Source organism: Ornithorhynchus anatinus, chromosome 7, assembly GCF_004115215.2.
Source record: "Ornithorhynchus anatinus isolate Pmale09 chromosome 7, mOrnAna1.pri.v4, whole genome shotgun sequence".
Lineage (NCBI taxonomy): Eukaryota > Metazoa > Chordata > Mammalia > Monotremata > Ornithorhynchidae > Ornithorhynchus > Ornithorhynchus anatinus.
This window is the reverse complement of record NC_041734.1, coordinates 70,835,876-70,852,666: the sequence shown is the minus strand read 5'-3', so window position 1 is coordinate 70,852,666 and position 16,791 is coordinate 70,835,876. Positions and strand designations below refer to the sequence as shown.

The window sequence follows — 16,791 nt, the reverse complement described above, 5'->3', positions numbered from 1 at the left end:
GGGTCAACCTGGACTCCAACAGGGAGAGAAGACTGGAGAGGTCAGAGGACCCCAACCAGGGCAGGAAGGGGAGGGTGGCTGTTGTGGGGAGGATCAGAGAACGCTCTTCCAGACCAAAGGCTTGGGTGGGGGAGAACCTCTGGTGAGGAGTCCTGAAGCTTCCTGTCTCAGCCCCAACAAGCTGAGCCCCTAAAGCGGCTCGTTTTGGCCCCGTGAACACAACGGTCACCCACGAGCCGGCTCCGGAGGAGGCGTCCGGCCTCTGGGGAAGAGGAGACCCAGGGGGGCAGCTCCCGCCTCGAGCGAGATGAAGGGGTGGGGAGCAGAGAGAGAGGAGGCTCCCGGTTCCCCCCACCTTTGCCGTCTGAACCCAGCTCCTGCAGCAAGGGTCTGGCTGATGCTACTCCAAAGATGGTTCATCCGAGGCCCCCAGTTTCTAATCTAGTTGGGAAAGATTTATTTTTGGGTCCTTGTAGCCTAGCAATAGGCTCACATGACCAGGAGCAGCTGCAGCATAAATATACTGTCCAGCCCTGGCTCTCATTGGCAGGAGATAGGTCCAGGGCTTCAAGAAAGACCAGAGAGTCCTCCTCTGTCAGGATCTCCACCCCCGTCCCTCTCCCCGTACCCCGACCCCACCCAGGCCCAGACTGGCCTCAAGACTCCTCGTTGGGGGGGTGGGGGGAGGGAGGAAGCGGGGAGAGAGAGAACTGTCTGGCAGATACACTGAGTGTGCTCGGGACAGCTGCCAGCTGGGAGGGAATAACCGGGGCCCAGATGGGGAAGGGCAGGATAAGGGGGGATCACTCTGCATTCCCGCAGGGCATCCACCAAGGAGCACCCCGGGAAGTGATGATTCAAATAAACCCCAAAAGGCAGCCCGGGCTCTGGAAACCCAATGTTGAAATGGGGAAAAAGGAACAGGAAGTGGGGCTGCGGTATTGCTCCATCAGTGAATAAGAGCAATGATTATAATAATGACAATGGTGTTTATTAAGCACTTACTACGTGCTGAGCACTGTTCTAAGTGCTGGGGGAGATACAAGGTAATCGGGTGGTCCCACGTGGGGCTCACAGTCTTAATCCCCATTTTCCAGATGAGGTAACTGAGGCACAGAGAAGTGAAGTGACTTGCCCAAAGTCACACCGCTGATAAGCGGAGGAGCCTGGATTAGAACCCACCACTATTTGCTGAGGGCTTACTCCATGCAGAGGACTGTACTAAGGACTGGGAGAGGACCTCTCCCTTCCCCTTTCCCTCCCCTCAGCTGAGCCCCCTTTCCCACTGTTCCTCCCCTTCCTCATTCCCCTCCCCTCAGCACTGTGCTCATTTGTCTATATTTTTATTACCCTATTTATTTTGTTAATGAGGTGTACATCCCCTTGATTCTATTTATCATGATAACGTTGTCTTGTTTTCGTTTCGTTCTGTTTTGCTCTGCCGTCTGTCTCCCCGATTAGACTGTGAGCCCGTCGTTGGGCAGGGATGGTCTCTATCTGTTGCCGAATTGTCCATTCCAAGCACTTAGTACGGTGCTGTGCAAGTAGTAAGTGCTCAATAAATACTATTGAATGAATGAATGAATGACAACAGACTTAGTAGACCGGATCCCTGCCCTCAAGAAACTTCCTCTAGACTGTAAGCTCCTCCTCTAGACTGTAAATTTCTGGAGGACAGAAGATGTATCTACCAATTCCATTGTATCGTACTCTCCCAGGTGCTTAGTACAGCGCTCTGCAGTCAATCAATTAATCCAGTAAGCATTCAGTAAATGCCATCGATCGATTGATTGACTGATGACAGTGTAGAGACGGAAAAGACGGGGGAGGGCAGGGTTTGGGCCTCTTGCCACTGGATTTGGTGAGGTGGCTCATACTGAGTTGGCAGTCTGGCTCAGAAGGATGGTTGATGATGATGATATTTGTTAAGCGCTTATTATGTGCAAAGCACTGTTCTAAGCGCTGGGGGGATATAAGGTGATCAGGTTGTCCCACGTGGGGCTCACAGGGTTCATCCCCATTTTACAGATGAGGTAACTGAGGCCCAGAGAAGTGAAGTGACTGGCCCAAAATCACACAGCTGACAAGCGGCCGAGCGGGGATTAGAACCCATGACCTCTGACTCCCAAGCCCGGGCTCTTTCCACTGACCCATGCTGCTTGTGAGCATGCTGCAGATGGTTGTATGGACCAAGGCCGTGGTGGGTACGGGCAGGGCAGTGCCTGATGGAGGGCAATCCAGTCAGGATTGCTCTGCTTCATTAGCCCAGAGGAACCCTTCCAGAAAGTGACCTCAGCCCGATAGGGGTGGGAAGCGGTCAGCTTCCTCGGAGCCCTCCATCTCCCTTCTCTCCTCCCCACCCTCCAAGCCCGGTCCATTTGACTTGAGGACAGGGATTGTGTCTTCTTCCCCTATTACTCTCCACAGTGCCTCGCACAGGGTTTTGCAAACGTGCCACTCCGCTCAGATTGCTGACTGATTGGCTCAGGGCCTGGCAGCGAGCAACCGGAATCACATTCTCCATCCCCCTGAGTGCTTAGTACGTGTTCTGCACACAGTAAGTGCTCGGTAAATATAATTGATCGACCAGTCCCGGCCCAGCCGGGCAGGGCAGGGCAGCCGACTCCATGCCGGTCACCGCAGCCACCAGCCCACCTTTCCGGGGAGGCTGCTAGGGAATTAGGTGCCTTTCCTTCCGCTAGACCCGGGGTCGGCGGGCCCACCATCCCCGGTTGGAACGGGAGACTCTATCTTCCTCCTACAGCTATGCCCACCTCTGGGGTGATATAGAGTGGCCCAACCCAGGATACCCAGCTGTCAGGGACCGGTACTCTCCTAAGCACTTAGCTCAGTGCTCCGCACACAGTAAGCATGCAGTAAGTACCGTCGATCGAGTGACCGGTTCTCCTTCCACACTGAGGCTTTCCAATCTGGGACCCTGGGGGAAGGGGTAGGGGCTCAGATCCCGGTGGAGCCGTGCCCCCGCTTGGGGTTTGTGGTCCGGGCAGCGAGCCAGGCCCCGAGCCTCCGCTTGGGCTTGGGTGGGAAGCAGGAGGCCATTAGGACCCAGAAGCTGTGGCGGCTCCCTCAGCTGCCGGTTGCTCTCCCCCCTCACTGCAGTGGTTCTGTGCATCAGCAACGGGGAGAGGAGCATCAGCTGAGCCGGGCTGGCCCACGGGGGAAACCAGAGAACTGGAAAACTGCTTGAGGTAGGAGTCCCTGGCTGGGCCAGGAATGGGAATCTGGCTCGGGCCTGAGGCTGGGCACCTCTGGGGTCTGGGGTTGGTTGTTGCAGGAGCTGAGGGGGAGGTGTCTCTGGGCCCGAGGATGGGCGTTTCTCCATCCTGGGGTGGGCAGCTTCTATCCAGCGGGTGGGCACCTGTGTATTCTGAGTCTGGGGTCTCCTAGTGTGGCTACAAACCCACTTCTGGTTGGAGCCTGGGTACACAGCTCCGTGGCCCGGGGTTCTCCACCTCTGTACCGTGGGGTCCGGCCGCCACATATCCCGGGACCCAAGAATTGTCCAAATGGCACCATCGGGCTGGGCGCTTCTGCGTGCCAGGCCTTGAAAGATGCCAGTCCTGGGGCAGGGCAGCTCGCTCTCCTCGGGCTGGGCCCCCTTGGGCCCCGCGAGGCCGGACCGCCCATATCTGGGCATCGGCAGCTCCTAGCTTGGGGTCACGCTAGTCCGGATGCCAGCATTGGGGTTGATCCCGGGTCCTGCTGGCAGAGATCGATGCTGGAGCTGGGGCTCTTTTCTCTCTAGGGGCCAGGGCTTCCCCACGAGGGGCTGGGTGACACGGGGTTTTCCGGACGCTGGGATCAGGTACCCGTGTAACCCAGAAAGGCCCAGTCTGGTGCTCTAAGCTCTATCACCTCAGGATGCTGGTCATCCTTGAATTCTCAGGGTGAGAGCTTTGGACACTACTTTTCCCGACCTGAGATTGGAGAGAGGTCCTGTTCCTCCCAGTCTGGGGAAGTAGCTCACTCCCTCCAGGAGCTGATGAGCCCGTGGGGTGGGGTTGAGAGAAGCCGATTTGGGGGAGTGGGCTTTGGGTGGAGCCAGAGGTGGGGAGACTCCCTAGAATTCCCCTCTCTGGGCCCCTTCACTCCCTTCTCCTCTAGACTGTAAGTTTATTATGGACAGAGAGCGTATCTTCCAATTCTTTTAGATCGTACTCTCCCAAGAGCTTAGTACAGTGCTCTGCACATAGCAAACATTCAATAAATACCATTGACTGATTGGCCGGCTGGACCTGCATTCACCGGCAGGGACACAAGATTCAGGCAGTCGTCCTGCTCGGAATTGCGGGGTTCTGATTCCAGGGCTGGGCCCAGAGGAGTGTGGAGAGGGTGTACACAAGTTAGGAGGTCAGAGGAGAGCCACAAAAAAGAGGGAAAGTTCAAGGAGGTGAGGAGGTGTTTAATCTAGAGGAGAGAAGTCTGGTTGTGGTATTTGCTAAGTCCTTACTGTGTGTCAAACACTCTGCTAAGCACTGGTCAGTACCAGAGAAGCAGGTCAGACAGTTCCTGTCCCACTTGGAGCTCCCAGACAAAGTAGAAGGGAGAACAGATACTAAAATCACATCTCCTCCAAGAGGTCTTTCCCCAGCAAAGTCCTTATTTCCCTCTCTTAGGCTGCCCTTCTGGGTCGCCTAAGCACTTGACTCTGCTCCTCTAAAATATTTTGATATTCACCCCAACCCCTCAGCACTTATGTACAGATCTGTGGCAGTGAGACTTAATGGAAAGAGCCTGGGCCTGGAGTCAGAGGACCTGGGTTCAAATCCTAGCTCCATCGCCTGCCTGCTGAATGATCTTGGGTAAGTCACTTAGTTTATCTGTGCCTCAGTTTCCTCTTCTGAAAAATGGGGATTCAGTAGCAGCATGGTCTAGTGGCAAGAACACGGTCTTGGGAGTCAGAGGTCATGGGTTCTAATCCCGGCTCCCCCACTTGTACGCTGTCTGACCTTGGGTAAGTCACTTTGCTTCTCTGGGCCCCAGTTCCCTCATCTGTAAAATGGGGATTAAGACTGTGAGCCCCACTTGGGACAACCTGATTACCATGTACCTACCCCAGGGCTCAGAACAGTGCTTGGCACATAGTAAGTGCTTAACAAATTATTATTACATGTTCTTCTTCCTGCTTAGACTGTGAGACCAGTAATAGTAATGGTGATATTTAAGTTCTTACTGTGTGTCAAGCATTTTACTAAGCTCTGGGGTAAACACAAGATAATCAGGTTGGACACAGTCCCTGTCTACAATGGGTTAACAGTCTGAGTAGGAGGCAGTAGAATTTAATCCCCATTTTACAGATGAGGAAACTGAGGCAGGAAGAAGTTAAGTGACTTTCCCACGATCACACAGCAGACAGGTGGTGGAGCCGGGATTAGAACCCAGGTCCTCTGAATCCCAGGCCCATGCTCTTTCAGCTAGGTGATGCTGCTTCTCTGATGAGGGACAGGGACTGTCCAACCTGGTTATCTTGTATCTATCCCAGTGCTTAGTACAGTGCCTGACACACATTGGAGAAACAGCATGGCCTAGTGGCAAGAGGACGAGCTTGGGATAATAATCATTATTATTATTATAGTAAGTGTTAAAAATACCATCATTATTATATACATCTGTAATTAATAATAATAATACTAATGCTGGTATTTGTTAAGCGCTTACTATGTGCCAAGCACCGTTCTAAGCACTGGGGTAGATACAAGGTAATTAGGTTGTCCCACGTGGGACTCACGGTCTTTGTCCCCATTTTACAGATGAGGTAACTGAGGCACAGAGAAGTGAAATGACTTGCCCAAAGTTACATAACTGATAAGTGGCGGAGCTGCGATTAGAACCCACGAGCTCTGACACCCAAGCCCGTGCTCTTTCCGCTAAGCCACGCTCCTTTACCTAATTGATTTTAGTGTCTGTCTCCCTCTCTGGTCTGTAAACTGCTTGTGAGCAGGGTTCATCTATGTTTACCAAGCACTTAGTACAGTGCGTGGCACACAAAAGAGCTCAATAAATATAACAGATTAATTGATTGCATCGTACCCTTCCAAATGCGTTTGTACAGTGCTCAGCATACAAGAAGCGCTCAATAAATTCTACTGATTGGTCGACTGATCGACAATGAGGTAAATGAGGGCCGGAGAAGTTAAGTGATTTGCCTTGTTCTCCACTAGACCTCATGGCTTCTCGTGCCCATCACACATTCCTCCAAAAGTCCTCGGATGCCACTGTCAGAGATCCAAATTGGGCAGAGTGGGTCCAACCCAATCTGGCATTACGTAGGTTCTTGCATTTCCTCCAGGACACACAGCCAGGTTCAGGTCTGGAAGCTGGCAGCTCTTTTATATAGCTGACACCTATTTTAAAACGCCCATACTTATAGCTGAGACTCAGCGTGGCCTAAATGAAAGAGCTTGGACCTAAGAATCAGAGGACCTGGGTTCTAATCCCAGCTCAGCTTCTTGCCTACCATGCAATCTTGTGAGCCCCAGGTGGGGTGGTTGTATTGTATCTATCCCAATGCTACGGTACTGGACACAAAGTGAGCAATTAAAATGCCATTCGTTATTATGATTGTATTATATAGTGCTCACTTACTTGGGGGAGGAAGTATAACCTAGTAAAAAGAGCTCAGGCTTGGGAGTCGGGAAACTTGGGTTCCAGTTCTGTCTCTGCCACCTACCTGCTACTGACTTTATAGTTTTGTAATTTGATAACTTTATAAACTTTATAACATAACTTTATGGCTGCCTTTGACACTGTGGACCACCCCCTTCTCCTGGATACATTATCCAACCTTGGCTTCACTGCCTCTGTCCTCTCCTGGTTGTCCTCATATCTATCTGGCCATTCATTCTCAGTCTCCTTCGCAGGATCCTCCTTTCCCTCCCACCCCCTAACTGTGGGGGGTGTCCCTCAAATTTCAGTTCTCGGTCCCCTTCTATTCTCCATCTACACTCATTCCCTTCGAGAACTCATTCACTCCCGTGGCTTCAACTACCATCGCTGTATGGATGATACTCAAATCTACAGCTCCTCCCCTCATCTCTCTCCCTCTCTCCAGGCTTGCATCTCCTCCTGCCTTCAAGACATCTCTACTCTGATGTCCTCCCATCACCTCAAACTTAACATATCCAAAACAGAGCTTCTTACCTCCCCATCCAAACCCTCTCCTCTCCCCGACTTTCCTGTCACTGTAGACGGTACCATCGTCCTTCCTGTCTTACAAGCCCGTAACCTTGGTGTTATCCTTGCCACACTCTCGTTCGACCCACGTATCCAATCTGTCACCAAATCCTGTCAGACTCACCTTCACAACATGGCTAAAATCCACCCTTTCTTCTCCATCTGAATTGCTACCACGTTAGTACAGTCACTCATCCTATCCCGCCTAGCTTTCTGCATCAGCCTCCTTTCTGACCTCCCAACCTCTTGCCTCTCCCCACTCCAGGTCATACTTCACCCTGCTGCCCAGATGATCTTTTTACAGAAGCGTTCAGGACATGTCACCCCACTCCTCAGAAATCTCCAGTGATTGCCAATCCACCTCCATATTAAACAAAAATTCCTCATCATTGGCTTTAAAGCTCTCCATCACCTTGCCCCCTCCTACCTCACCTCACTTCTCCCCTTCTACAACCCAGCCTGCATGCTTCGCTTCTCTGGTGCTAACCTTCTCACTGCCTCTGACTCTCCTGCCTCACCGCCGACGCCTGGCCCAAGTCCTACCTCTCACCTGGAATGCCCTCCCTCCTCCAGTCCGCCAGACAGTTACTCTCCCTCCGTTCAAAGTCTTACTGGAGGCACATCTCCTCTAAGAGTCCGTCCCAGACTAAGCCCCACCTTTAATAATAATTATAGTAATAATAATAATAATGGTATTTGTTAAGTGCTTACTGTGTGCCAAGCACTGTTCTAGATGCTGGGGTCGATACAAGGTAATCAGATTGTCCCATGTGGGTCTCACAGTCTTAAATCCCATTTTATAGATGAGGTAACTGAGGCACAAAGAAGTTAAGTGACTTGTCCAAGGTCACAAAGCAGAGAAGTAGCAGAGCCGGGATTAGAACCCACGACTTCTGACTCCCAAGCCCCATGCTGTTTCCACCAAGCCATGCTGCTCCTCATCTTTTCCTCATCTCCCACTCCCTTTTGCATCACCCTGACTTGCTCCCTTTGCTCTTCCCCCCCGTTCCCGCCCCACAGCCCTTATGTATCTATCTGTAATTTTATTTATTTATATTGATGTCTGTTATTTGTATTGATGTCCGTCTCCCCCCTCTAGACTGTGAGCTCTTTGTGGGCAGGGGTTGTCTCTCTTTATTACTGTAATGTACTTTCCCAAGTGCTTAGTACAGTGCTCTGCACAAAGTAAGCGCTCAATAAATATGATTGAATGAATGAATGAATGAATGCTATATTACCCTGGACAAGTCCCTTAACTCTGTGTCCTCAGTTTCTCATCTGTAAAATGGAGATAAAATACCCATTCACCCTCCTTCTTAGACTGCATGCCCTGTGTGGGACAGGGACAGTGTTGGACCTGGATTTTTAATTTATCCCAGTGGCACAATAAATGTCAATGTTATTCACATAATGCCTATAACCTTAATGCCACCAATATCCTAACACGTGAATGTGTCATATGTACTTTACTTTTTCACATTTTTTTTTTGGTGTGTGTGTTCTCTATTTTCCTTCTTTGACAGATTTAAGGAGAGCAGCCTGGGAAAGTATGGTTGATTGAAGGCAGAGGTGGAGAGGAGGGTTGGGAGATGGGAGAGAAAGGGGAGGGGGCTTAGCAGAGACAAGGTAGAGGGGAGAAAGGACAGAGCTGGGAATCTGGGATGAAATATTAGGGATGGAGATGCCTGAGGGGAGCAGAGATGGTTAAGAAGGAAAGAGGTAAGTTTAGCCCTGAAAAGAGACAGTGAGGGGATGAGAAATGGGGTCAAGGATTTAGGGGTGGCCCTCTGAAAGGTGGTAGCTCCCTCTCTCGGGAGGATGGGAACCAGACCCAGTGATCTGCACCTCTGTGGCTGGCATTTCCAGAGAAAATAACCAGATTTGCATGTCATTTTCCTCTATTTAGATCCCAGAGTCCCAGGCCCCCAAGGATGGAATAAAAACGTTGAGGCAGTGCTAGCCACTGGAACATTATTCAAAGTGAAGAGCTCACGGGAAATAAGGCTCACGGAAAATCCAGTGCGGAGCCTCCTAGCAGGGCCTGGCCCCAATCTAGGTTACTTCAGGCCGGCCCTGCTACATCAGCTCTCAGGTGCCTGCTTTCTCCCCCTGAACTCCACTCACCCCCTCGCATTTACACACTCTGGCTCATTGCTTTCATCATACCCTCGCCTCCTTACTCCCTAGTGTGTGTACGCACATGCATACACACAGACACATAGAGACACTCAGATTCTCACAGACTCACAGAAGCACACAGACACACACAGACACAGACACACACACACACACACACACACACATGATGCGCAGATTCCCCCACAGACTCACAGGGACCCATAGGCACAGACACACAGATATGCGCATGAGGAGACCCAAAGGCACACAGACACACAGATAACCTAGATTTGCCCAGAGGGACCTAATTGCTCCCTTTCCACGTTAATCAATAGTGTTTATTGAGCGCTTACCCTGGGCAGAGCATTCTACTAAATGCTTGGGAGAGTACGATATATCTTGGTTGACATGATGTCTGCCCACAACAAGCTTACAGTGCAGAGGGAAGGACAGACATTAATATAAATATATGAATTATGGATACATTCATAAGTGCTGTGGAGCTGTGGGAGGGATAAATAAAGGGTGCAAATTGAAGTGTAAGGGTGACACAGAAGGGAATGGAAGAAGTGGAAATGAGGACTTAGTCTGGAAAGGCCTCGTGGAGGAGATATGCCTTCAACAAGGCTATGTGAGGAGAGTGATTGTTGCGTATGAAGAGGGAGGGCGTTCCAGGCTAGAGGCAGGATGTGGGAGAGAGCTGGTGGCGAGATAGACAAGATCGAGGTAGATTGTATAGGTTGGCATTAGGGGAGCGAAGAGTGCGAGCTAAGTTGTAGTAGGAGAGCAGTGAGGTAAGGTAGAAGGGGGCAAGGTGATTGACTGCTTTAAAGTTGATGGTGAGGAGTTTCTGTTTGATGTGGCGGTGGATGGGCAGTTGCTGGAGGTTCTTGAAGAGTGGAGAAACATGGACTGAACGTTTCTGTAGAAAAATGATCTGGGCAGCAGAGTGAAATATGGACTGGAGTGAGGGAGACAGGAAAAGGGGAGGTCAGCAAGGAGAATGATATTTTAATCAAGGTAGTGTGGGATAAGAACCTGGATGAACTGGGTACCAGTCTGGATGGAGAGAAAGGAGCAGATTTTAGTGACATTATGAAAGTTGAACCGACAGGATTTGGAGACACTGAATATGTGGTTTGAATGAGAGAGATGAGTCGAAGGTAACCCCAAGGTTACGGGCTTGTGAGATGGGGAGGATAGCGGTGCTGTCTACAGTGATGGGGAAGTCAGGGGAAGGACAGGGTTTGGGTGGAAAGATAAGTAGTTCAGTTTTGGACTTGTTAAGTTGGAGTTGCTGATGGAACATCCAGGTAGAGATGTGCTGGCCCTCAAATGGCCTGGGGTAACAGTGGGGCCGGTGGCAGTCGAGAACAGCGCCCTCCTAATTTGGGAGGGGTTTGAAGCAATGTTGAGGGGGCACCCAAGTAGAGGGGACTGGAACTGACCAGGCAGCCCAGCCAGTGCCCTGGGAGGAAGAAGTGGAAATGAGGACTTAGTCTGGAAAGGCCTCGTGGAGGAGATATGCCTTCAACAAGGCTATGTGAGGAGAGTGATTGTTGCGTATGAAGAGGGAGGGCGTTCCAGGCTAGAGGCAGGATGTGGGAGAGAGTCGGTGGCGAGATAGACGAGATCGAGGTAGATTGTATAGGCTGGCAGATGACTCAAGTGCCCTGGGAGGAAGGAAGAGGAAGAAGAGAAAGAAGAAAAGTGGAGAGAAAAGAAGAAGCAGAAGGGAAGTGAGACGGGTGGATGCCCTCCCCAATCCCACTCCCCTAGGGGATTGACCAAAAGGAGGGGAAGCGGGGTTGGATGTCAGAGGCTCCTTTCTGTTATGGGGAGACGGTAGGGTTTGGGGCCAATCTCCCTCCAGCTTTCCCTCTCCTTGTTCCTTCTTCCGTACCACTGGCCAGTTGACAGGCAGCAGTTACCTGAGGAGGAAGGAGAATCGTGGGATTAGCAAGAGTCATGGGTATCTGTCTTCTTCTCTCAAGCTGCTTCATGTAGGCCTTCCTCCCTTAGGGAAAAGGGATGGTGGGACCTAGTGGGAAGAGCACGGATCTGGGTGCCCGGAGACGTGGTTACCAGCAGTCCCCACCACCCTGCTGCAGGAGTAGGACCAGTTTCTTTATGCCTCTGGGTATCAGTTTCTTCATCTGTAAAATGGGATTTCTATCACCTGCCTCTTCGTACCTCCCAGGGAAGTCAGGAGACTAAAGGGGCTCGTTGATGTGAAAGCGCTGTGGGAAAAATCCACACTCTATCCACATCCACTATTGGTGATATTGCCTCACAAGCCGGATGGGAGCCAGGGTCAGGAGATCGGACGAAGCCAGGAGATGCTGCTGGAGGTGGTTTGGCGGCCATTGGCCGGGGGCTGCCCAGGAATCAGGTCTCAGAAGTCCTATGGACTCTTAACCGCGGGGCCACTGTTCACCGAAGCAGAAGAGCGTGGGACCGGAAGGGCTGGAGAGTGAAGGGAACACTGCACGGAGGAAGCGCTCAATAAATAGGATCGGATGATTGGCTGATGACATGAGAAAGGGGAGGGGGGAGCCAGAAAGAGAAGGGGGTGTAGCGGAGGGGGATTGGCCAGACTTAGGCCCACAGTCACTTATCCCTTTTGGTTCCCCGCAGGTGCCAAGTCTGGTCCTGGTTTTGTCGCCTGTGCCCACATGTGCCCTCGGACTGCCCAGCTGTCTCTCCTGGTAGCCTGCTCTGCGCCCCGGGCCCAGCGAGGCTGGAGGAGCCTCCGCCCCCGCAGCACCATTTGGCAGGAAGGCTAGCCGCGGGGGGAGCGGCCTCGGGAGGGAAAGCCCTCCTTGGGGCACGGGGAGTGGGGCCCGGCCCCTGGGCTCCGTTGGGCGAACGCTTTCGGCCGCCTGCTCCCCGCCGGGCCGCCAGGGTCCCCAGGTTTAGGATGGGGGATGGGCCAATGACGGGAGGCGGCGTGCCGGGCGCTCCCATCCGACCCCATGGAGACCCCACCCTTCTCCGGGGCGGCGGGGAACACCTCCCAGGCGGGAAGGCCGCCCCCGCCGCCGGGCCCCGGCCCGCCGCCCGCCAACGGCAGCCTGGAGGCCGGGCCCCGGGACGTGGCCTCCGAGTCCGTGGCCCTCTTCTTCATGCTCCTGCTTGACCTGACGGCCGTGGCGGGCAACGCGGCCGTGATGGCGGTCATCGCCAAGACCCCCGCCCTGCGCAAGTTTGTCTTCGTCTTCCACCTGTGCCTGGTGGACCTGCTGGCCGCCCTGACCCTCATGCCCCTGGCCATGGTCTCCAGCTCGGCCCTCTTCGACCGGGCCCTGTTCGGCGAGGCCGCCTGCCGCCTCTACCTCTTCCTGAGCGTCTGCTTCGTCAGCCTGGCCATCCTGTCCGTGTCGGCCATCAACGTGGAGCGCTATTACTACGTGGTGCACCCCATGCGCTACGAGGTGCGGATGACGCTGGGGCTGGCGGCGTCGGTGCTGGCGGGCGTGTGGGTCAAGGCCGTGGCCACGGCGGCCGTGCCGGTGCTGGGCCGGGCCTCCCTGGAGCCGCGCGGGGCCCCGGGCTGCTCCCTGCAGTGGAGCCGCGGGGCCTACTGCCAGCTCTTCGTGGCGGTCTTCGCCCTCTTCTACTTCCTGCTGCCCCTCGTCCTCATTCTCGTGGTCTACTGCAGCATGTTCCGCGTGGCCCGCGTGGCGGCCCTGCAGCACGGGCCCCCGCCCACCTGGATGGAGACCCCGCGGCGGGGACGGGGGCGGGGGCGGCGGCGGCGGCGCTCCGAGTCGCTCAGCAGCCGCTCCACCATGGTGACCGGCTCGGGGGCCCCCCGCACCACGCCGCACAGGACGTTGGGCGGGGGCAAGGCGGCCGCGGTCCTCTTGGCGGTGGGCGGCCAGTTCCTGCTCTGCTGGCTGCCCTACTTCTCCTTCCACCTGTACTGGGCCCTGAGTGGCCAGCCCCTCCTGGCGCGGCAGGCGGAGAGCGTGGTCACCTGGATCGGCTACTTCTGCTTCACCTCCAACCCCTTCTTCTACGGCTGCCTGAACCGGCAGATCCGGGGCGAGCTCGGCAAGCGGCTCGCCTGCTTCTTCAAGCCGCCCCCAGACGAGGAGCTCCGGCTGCCCAGCCGCGAGGGCTCCATCGAGGAGAACTTCCTGCAGTTCCTTCAGGGGACCGGCTGCCCCGCGGAACCCTGGCCCCCCCGGCCCCCGCCCAGCCCCAAGCCGGACCCGCCTACAGTCGACTTCCGGATTCCCGGCCAGATAGCCGAGGAGACCTCCGACTTCCTGGACCGGCAGCTGACCGGCGACCTCACCGTGTCCGACGGCTACCTCCGCCCGGCCTGCTCGCCCCAGCCTGAGCCGTGATGTGGCCTCTGAGGCGCCGGGAGGGAGATGGGGCCTGGGGGCGGAGGGCAGGCGATGCCGGCCCGCCTGCTGGCCTTGCCTCGGGCTGGCCCTGCAGACCCTACGCTTGGCCTGGCCCCCTCGGGCTGCCCAGGTTGGGAGAGGGGCAGAGGGCTGAGAAAATATGGGGGCGGGTGGGAGAGGGGCCGCGGGGAAGGGAAGACACCCAGGAGCGGCAAGTTGGGGAGGGTTCCCCGCAGCTTCAGGGTTACGGGCCTAGGGCGGCCGGCCCACCCCTCCCAGCTCTGACCTCTAAGGGAAAGGAAAACTGATTCAGAACAGGGAATGACACAAATCCGGACTTGCTGGGAGACTTAGGATTTGGGGGAGCAGGAGTCTGTCTCCCCCGGCCTCCTTGGAATCCCCAAGATGGCTGTGTATCCAGTTTCCACGTGAGATTAGTTTTTTCTCTGCACCCATCTGTCACCGTCTGGGTTTAGAGTTGTTCTCACATCACACTTGGCCCCCACAACCAGAGGCGCAGCTGAGGCCAGTCCCTTCTCCCAAGACGTTCCCAAGTCTTGCCAGGGACCAGGGAATGGGGACTACTGGGGAGCGAGTGGAGTAATGGTCGGGACCCAGGAAGCAGGAGGTGGGACAGGCCCAGGAAGACTTTGCTGTGCAAAACTGCCACTCCCCAGAGTCCTACACAAACATTACTCCCAGAATTCTCAGCCGGGACCCTGGTTGTGAAGAGAGGTGGGATGAGGAGGAGCTAGAATGACCGAGGCTTTCAAAGAGAGAAGAGACGCTGAACGGGGTAGAGTCTGTTCCTGTACCTAGACCAGCCCTGTCATCTATGGCATAATCTTCCAGTCCAGACTCCCCAACCCTTTTCCCCTAGATTTCCCCATGGGATCTCCCTACCAGGGAAGTTCCTAGATATTTCTTAACCTTTCCTCCCCTTCCCCTTTCCCTGCCTCTCCCCCTCCCCCTCCTCCCTTCTCTTCCTCCCTCACTTTAGATGCCCAGCCACTAGTGACCTCAGACTTCTCCAGACTCCCAGCCAGAGGTGACCTAGGACCTCAGTCCCCTCTAGCCCCCCATTTGGTGATGGCCACTGTTTCCATTTATCCTTTTGGCTTGGCTTTGCTCTGCCTCCTATCTAAAATCTTTCCCAAGAGTCTCTGATGTTCCTGTTCCCCTCATTCCAAGTTTTGTTGGCCTTCTCCAGCCCCTTCGGGGCTCTCTCCATTCACCATCCCCTGATTTAGAGTTCAACAGACCTTGGGCTCTCTCTAGGACCTACCTACTAGTGTCCTGCCCCATTCTGCCCTGTCTCCCTCCCTTTCTTTCCCACATTTCCAACAGGGATAAAGAGCTGGGGGACTGATTCTCCTGGCTTTGAAGGCATAGAGTGTAGTTAGTCCCTGGGACCTGAACTTGTAGGCTAGGAGGCAGGTAGGGCTTGGGGTCCCTGTCTTGTAGGCTGGGAGGAGGGGGGCTTAGGTCTTGTGTCTAGTAGGCCAGGAGGAGTGGGGCTCGGGGGCCGGGTAATGAAGCTGATCAGTAACCCTCATTATCTTTCCCTTACAGGCCTGGCTGCTCTGACCTCCCCCTCTTTCTGGGAGTGTCCCACTTCCAGCTCCTCTGGACAATCAGGCAGAAGAGACCAAGGTGGGGCATGGGGTGGGGGTGGGGGCGGGTGGGCTTTGTGGCCACAGCAGCTCGTATGAGTTGGCTCCCTTACCCTGTCCATTTCTCTCGACCTCGACGTCCACTGGCCGAGACTCGGGTCTCTCTCCTGACAGTCTGGGCAGGGGGAAGGGGTCAGGAGCTGGCCTCTATGCTGACCAACTGGGACTGTGGTGGCCCTGACTGGGACACGGAACCCAAGTGTGCAAACCCTGGAGGGAGGAGAGGTCCAGGCAAGCAAAGGCAGCACAGCCAGAGGCTCCCACCCATCCCGCTACCCCCCGATTTTGCCGTTGGACAGAGGGGAGCTGCAGGACTCGAGGCTTTGGGCCCCGGGGGAAGCTGGGGGCCTAAGCTATATCTGATGGACTGAATACTGGGAGCCCAGAGCTGGAAGGCTGGGCAGCCAATAAATTATTTATTATGAAAAGTTCTGCTGGTGCCATCTCCACCTCCGTCTATTCAGGTTCATTAATATTCATATTACTCAGGTCAGTTCATGTTTCCTGGGCACCTAGAGGGTGCTTGGCATTGTTCCAGCACTTGGTCTTTGCAGGGGAATGGGGTTCTGAACCTTTGTTATTAGGCAGGGTGCCAAGCACCCCAAAGATTCTCGATAAATGCCAACAGACACCTGCAAAGAGGGGACGTGGGAAACAAACCCCTTAGGTTAGGAAAAGATATGGGGAAGGTGGAGGTGTTTCAAGTAGTCATCCTGCCCATCACCATCAAACAGGAGTCTCTGAAACCATCACTATTGAGGAAACAATCAATCATATTTATCGAGTGCTTACTGTGTGCAGAGCACTCTGCTAAGTGTTTGGGAGAGTACAATATAACAGAGTTGGAAGGCATATTCCCTGCCTATAATGAGCTTACAGTTTAGAGGGGGAGACAGACATTAATAAAAATAAATAAATTACAGATATGTATATAAGTGCTATGGGGCTGGGAGCGGGAATGAATGAAGGGAGCAAGTCAGGTTGACATAGAAGGGAGTAGGAGAAGAGGAAATGAGGACCTCGTCGGAGAAGCCCTCTTGGAGGAGATATGCCTCAATAAGTCTTTGAAGAGAGGGAGAGTGATCGTCTCTTGATATTATGAAGAAGGATGGCCTGCCAGGCAAGAGGCAGGATGTGGGCAAGAGAGAGGAGATAGAAGTACAGTGGGTAGGCTGGCATTAAACAAGCCAAGTGTGTGGGCTGGGTTGTAGTAGGAAATCAGAGAGGTAAGGTAGGAGGGGGTCTTTTGGGAGGTAGGTACAGGTAGGTAGAGGGGGTCTTTTGGGAGGCATGACCTAGTGGAAAGCAGGATTGGTTGGAAAAAGGTGGCAGGGAAAGGCCACTGGTCTGGACAGGAAAAGGGACTGTGGGGACAGAAGAGACAGGGTTTTGGGAAATGGCAGGGTCAGGAGTGGTGACAGGATCAAGCAGAAGGATAACAGGGAATC

At 54.1% G+C, this 16,791-nt stretch overlaps 1 protein-coding gene across 1 annotated transcript; it reads left to right on the top strand.

The window, feature by feature from the left end:
• The first annotated feature begins 3,114 nt into the window (after positions 1-3,114).
• GPR61 (G protein-coupled receptor 61) lies at positions 3,115-15,775 on the top strand. The gene is made up of 3 exons (XM_029068472.2): positions 3,115-3,209; positions 11,950-13,800; positions 15,243-15,775. The coding sequence occupies exon 2, from the start codon at positions 12,288-12,290 to the stop codon at positions 13,665-13,667; it is 1,380 nt and encodes a 459-aa protein (XP_028924305.1). The 5' UTR covers positions 3,115-3,209; positions 11,950-12,287; the 3' UTR covers positions 13,668-13,800; positions 15,243-15,775.
• Positions 15,776-16,791: the final 1,016 nt, after the last annotated feature.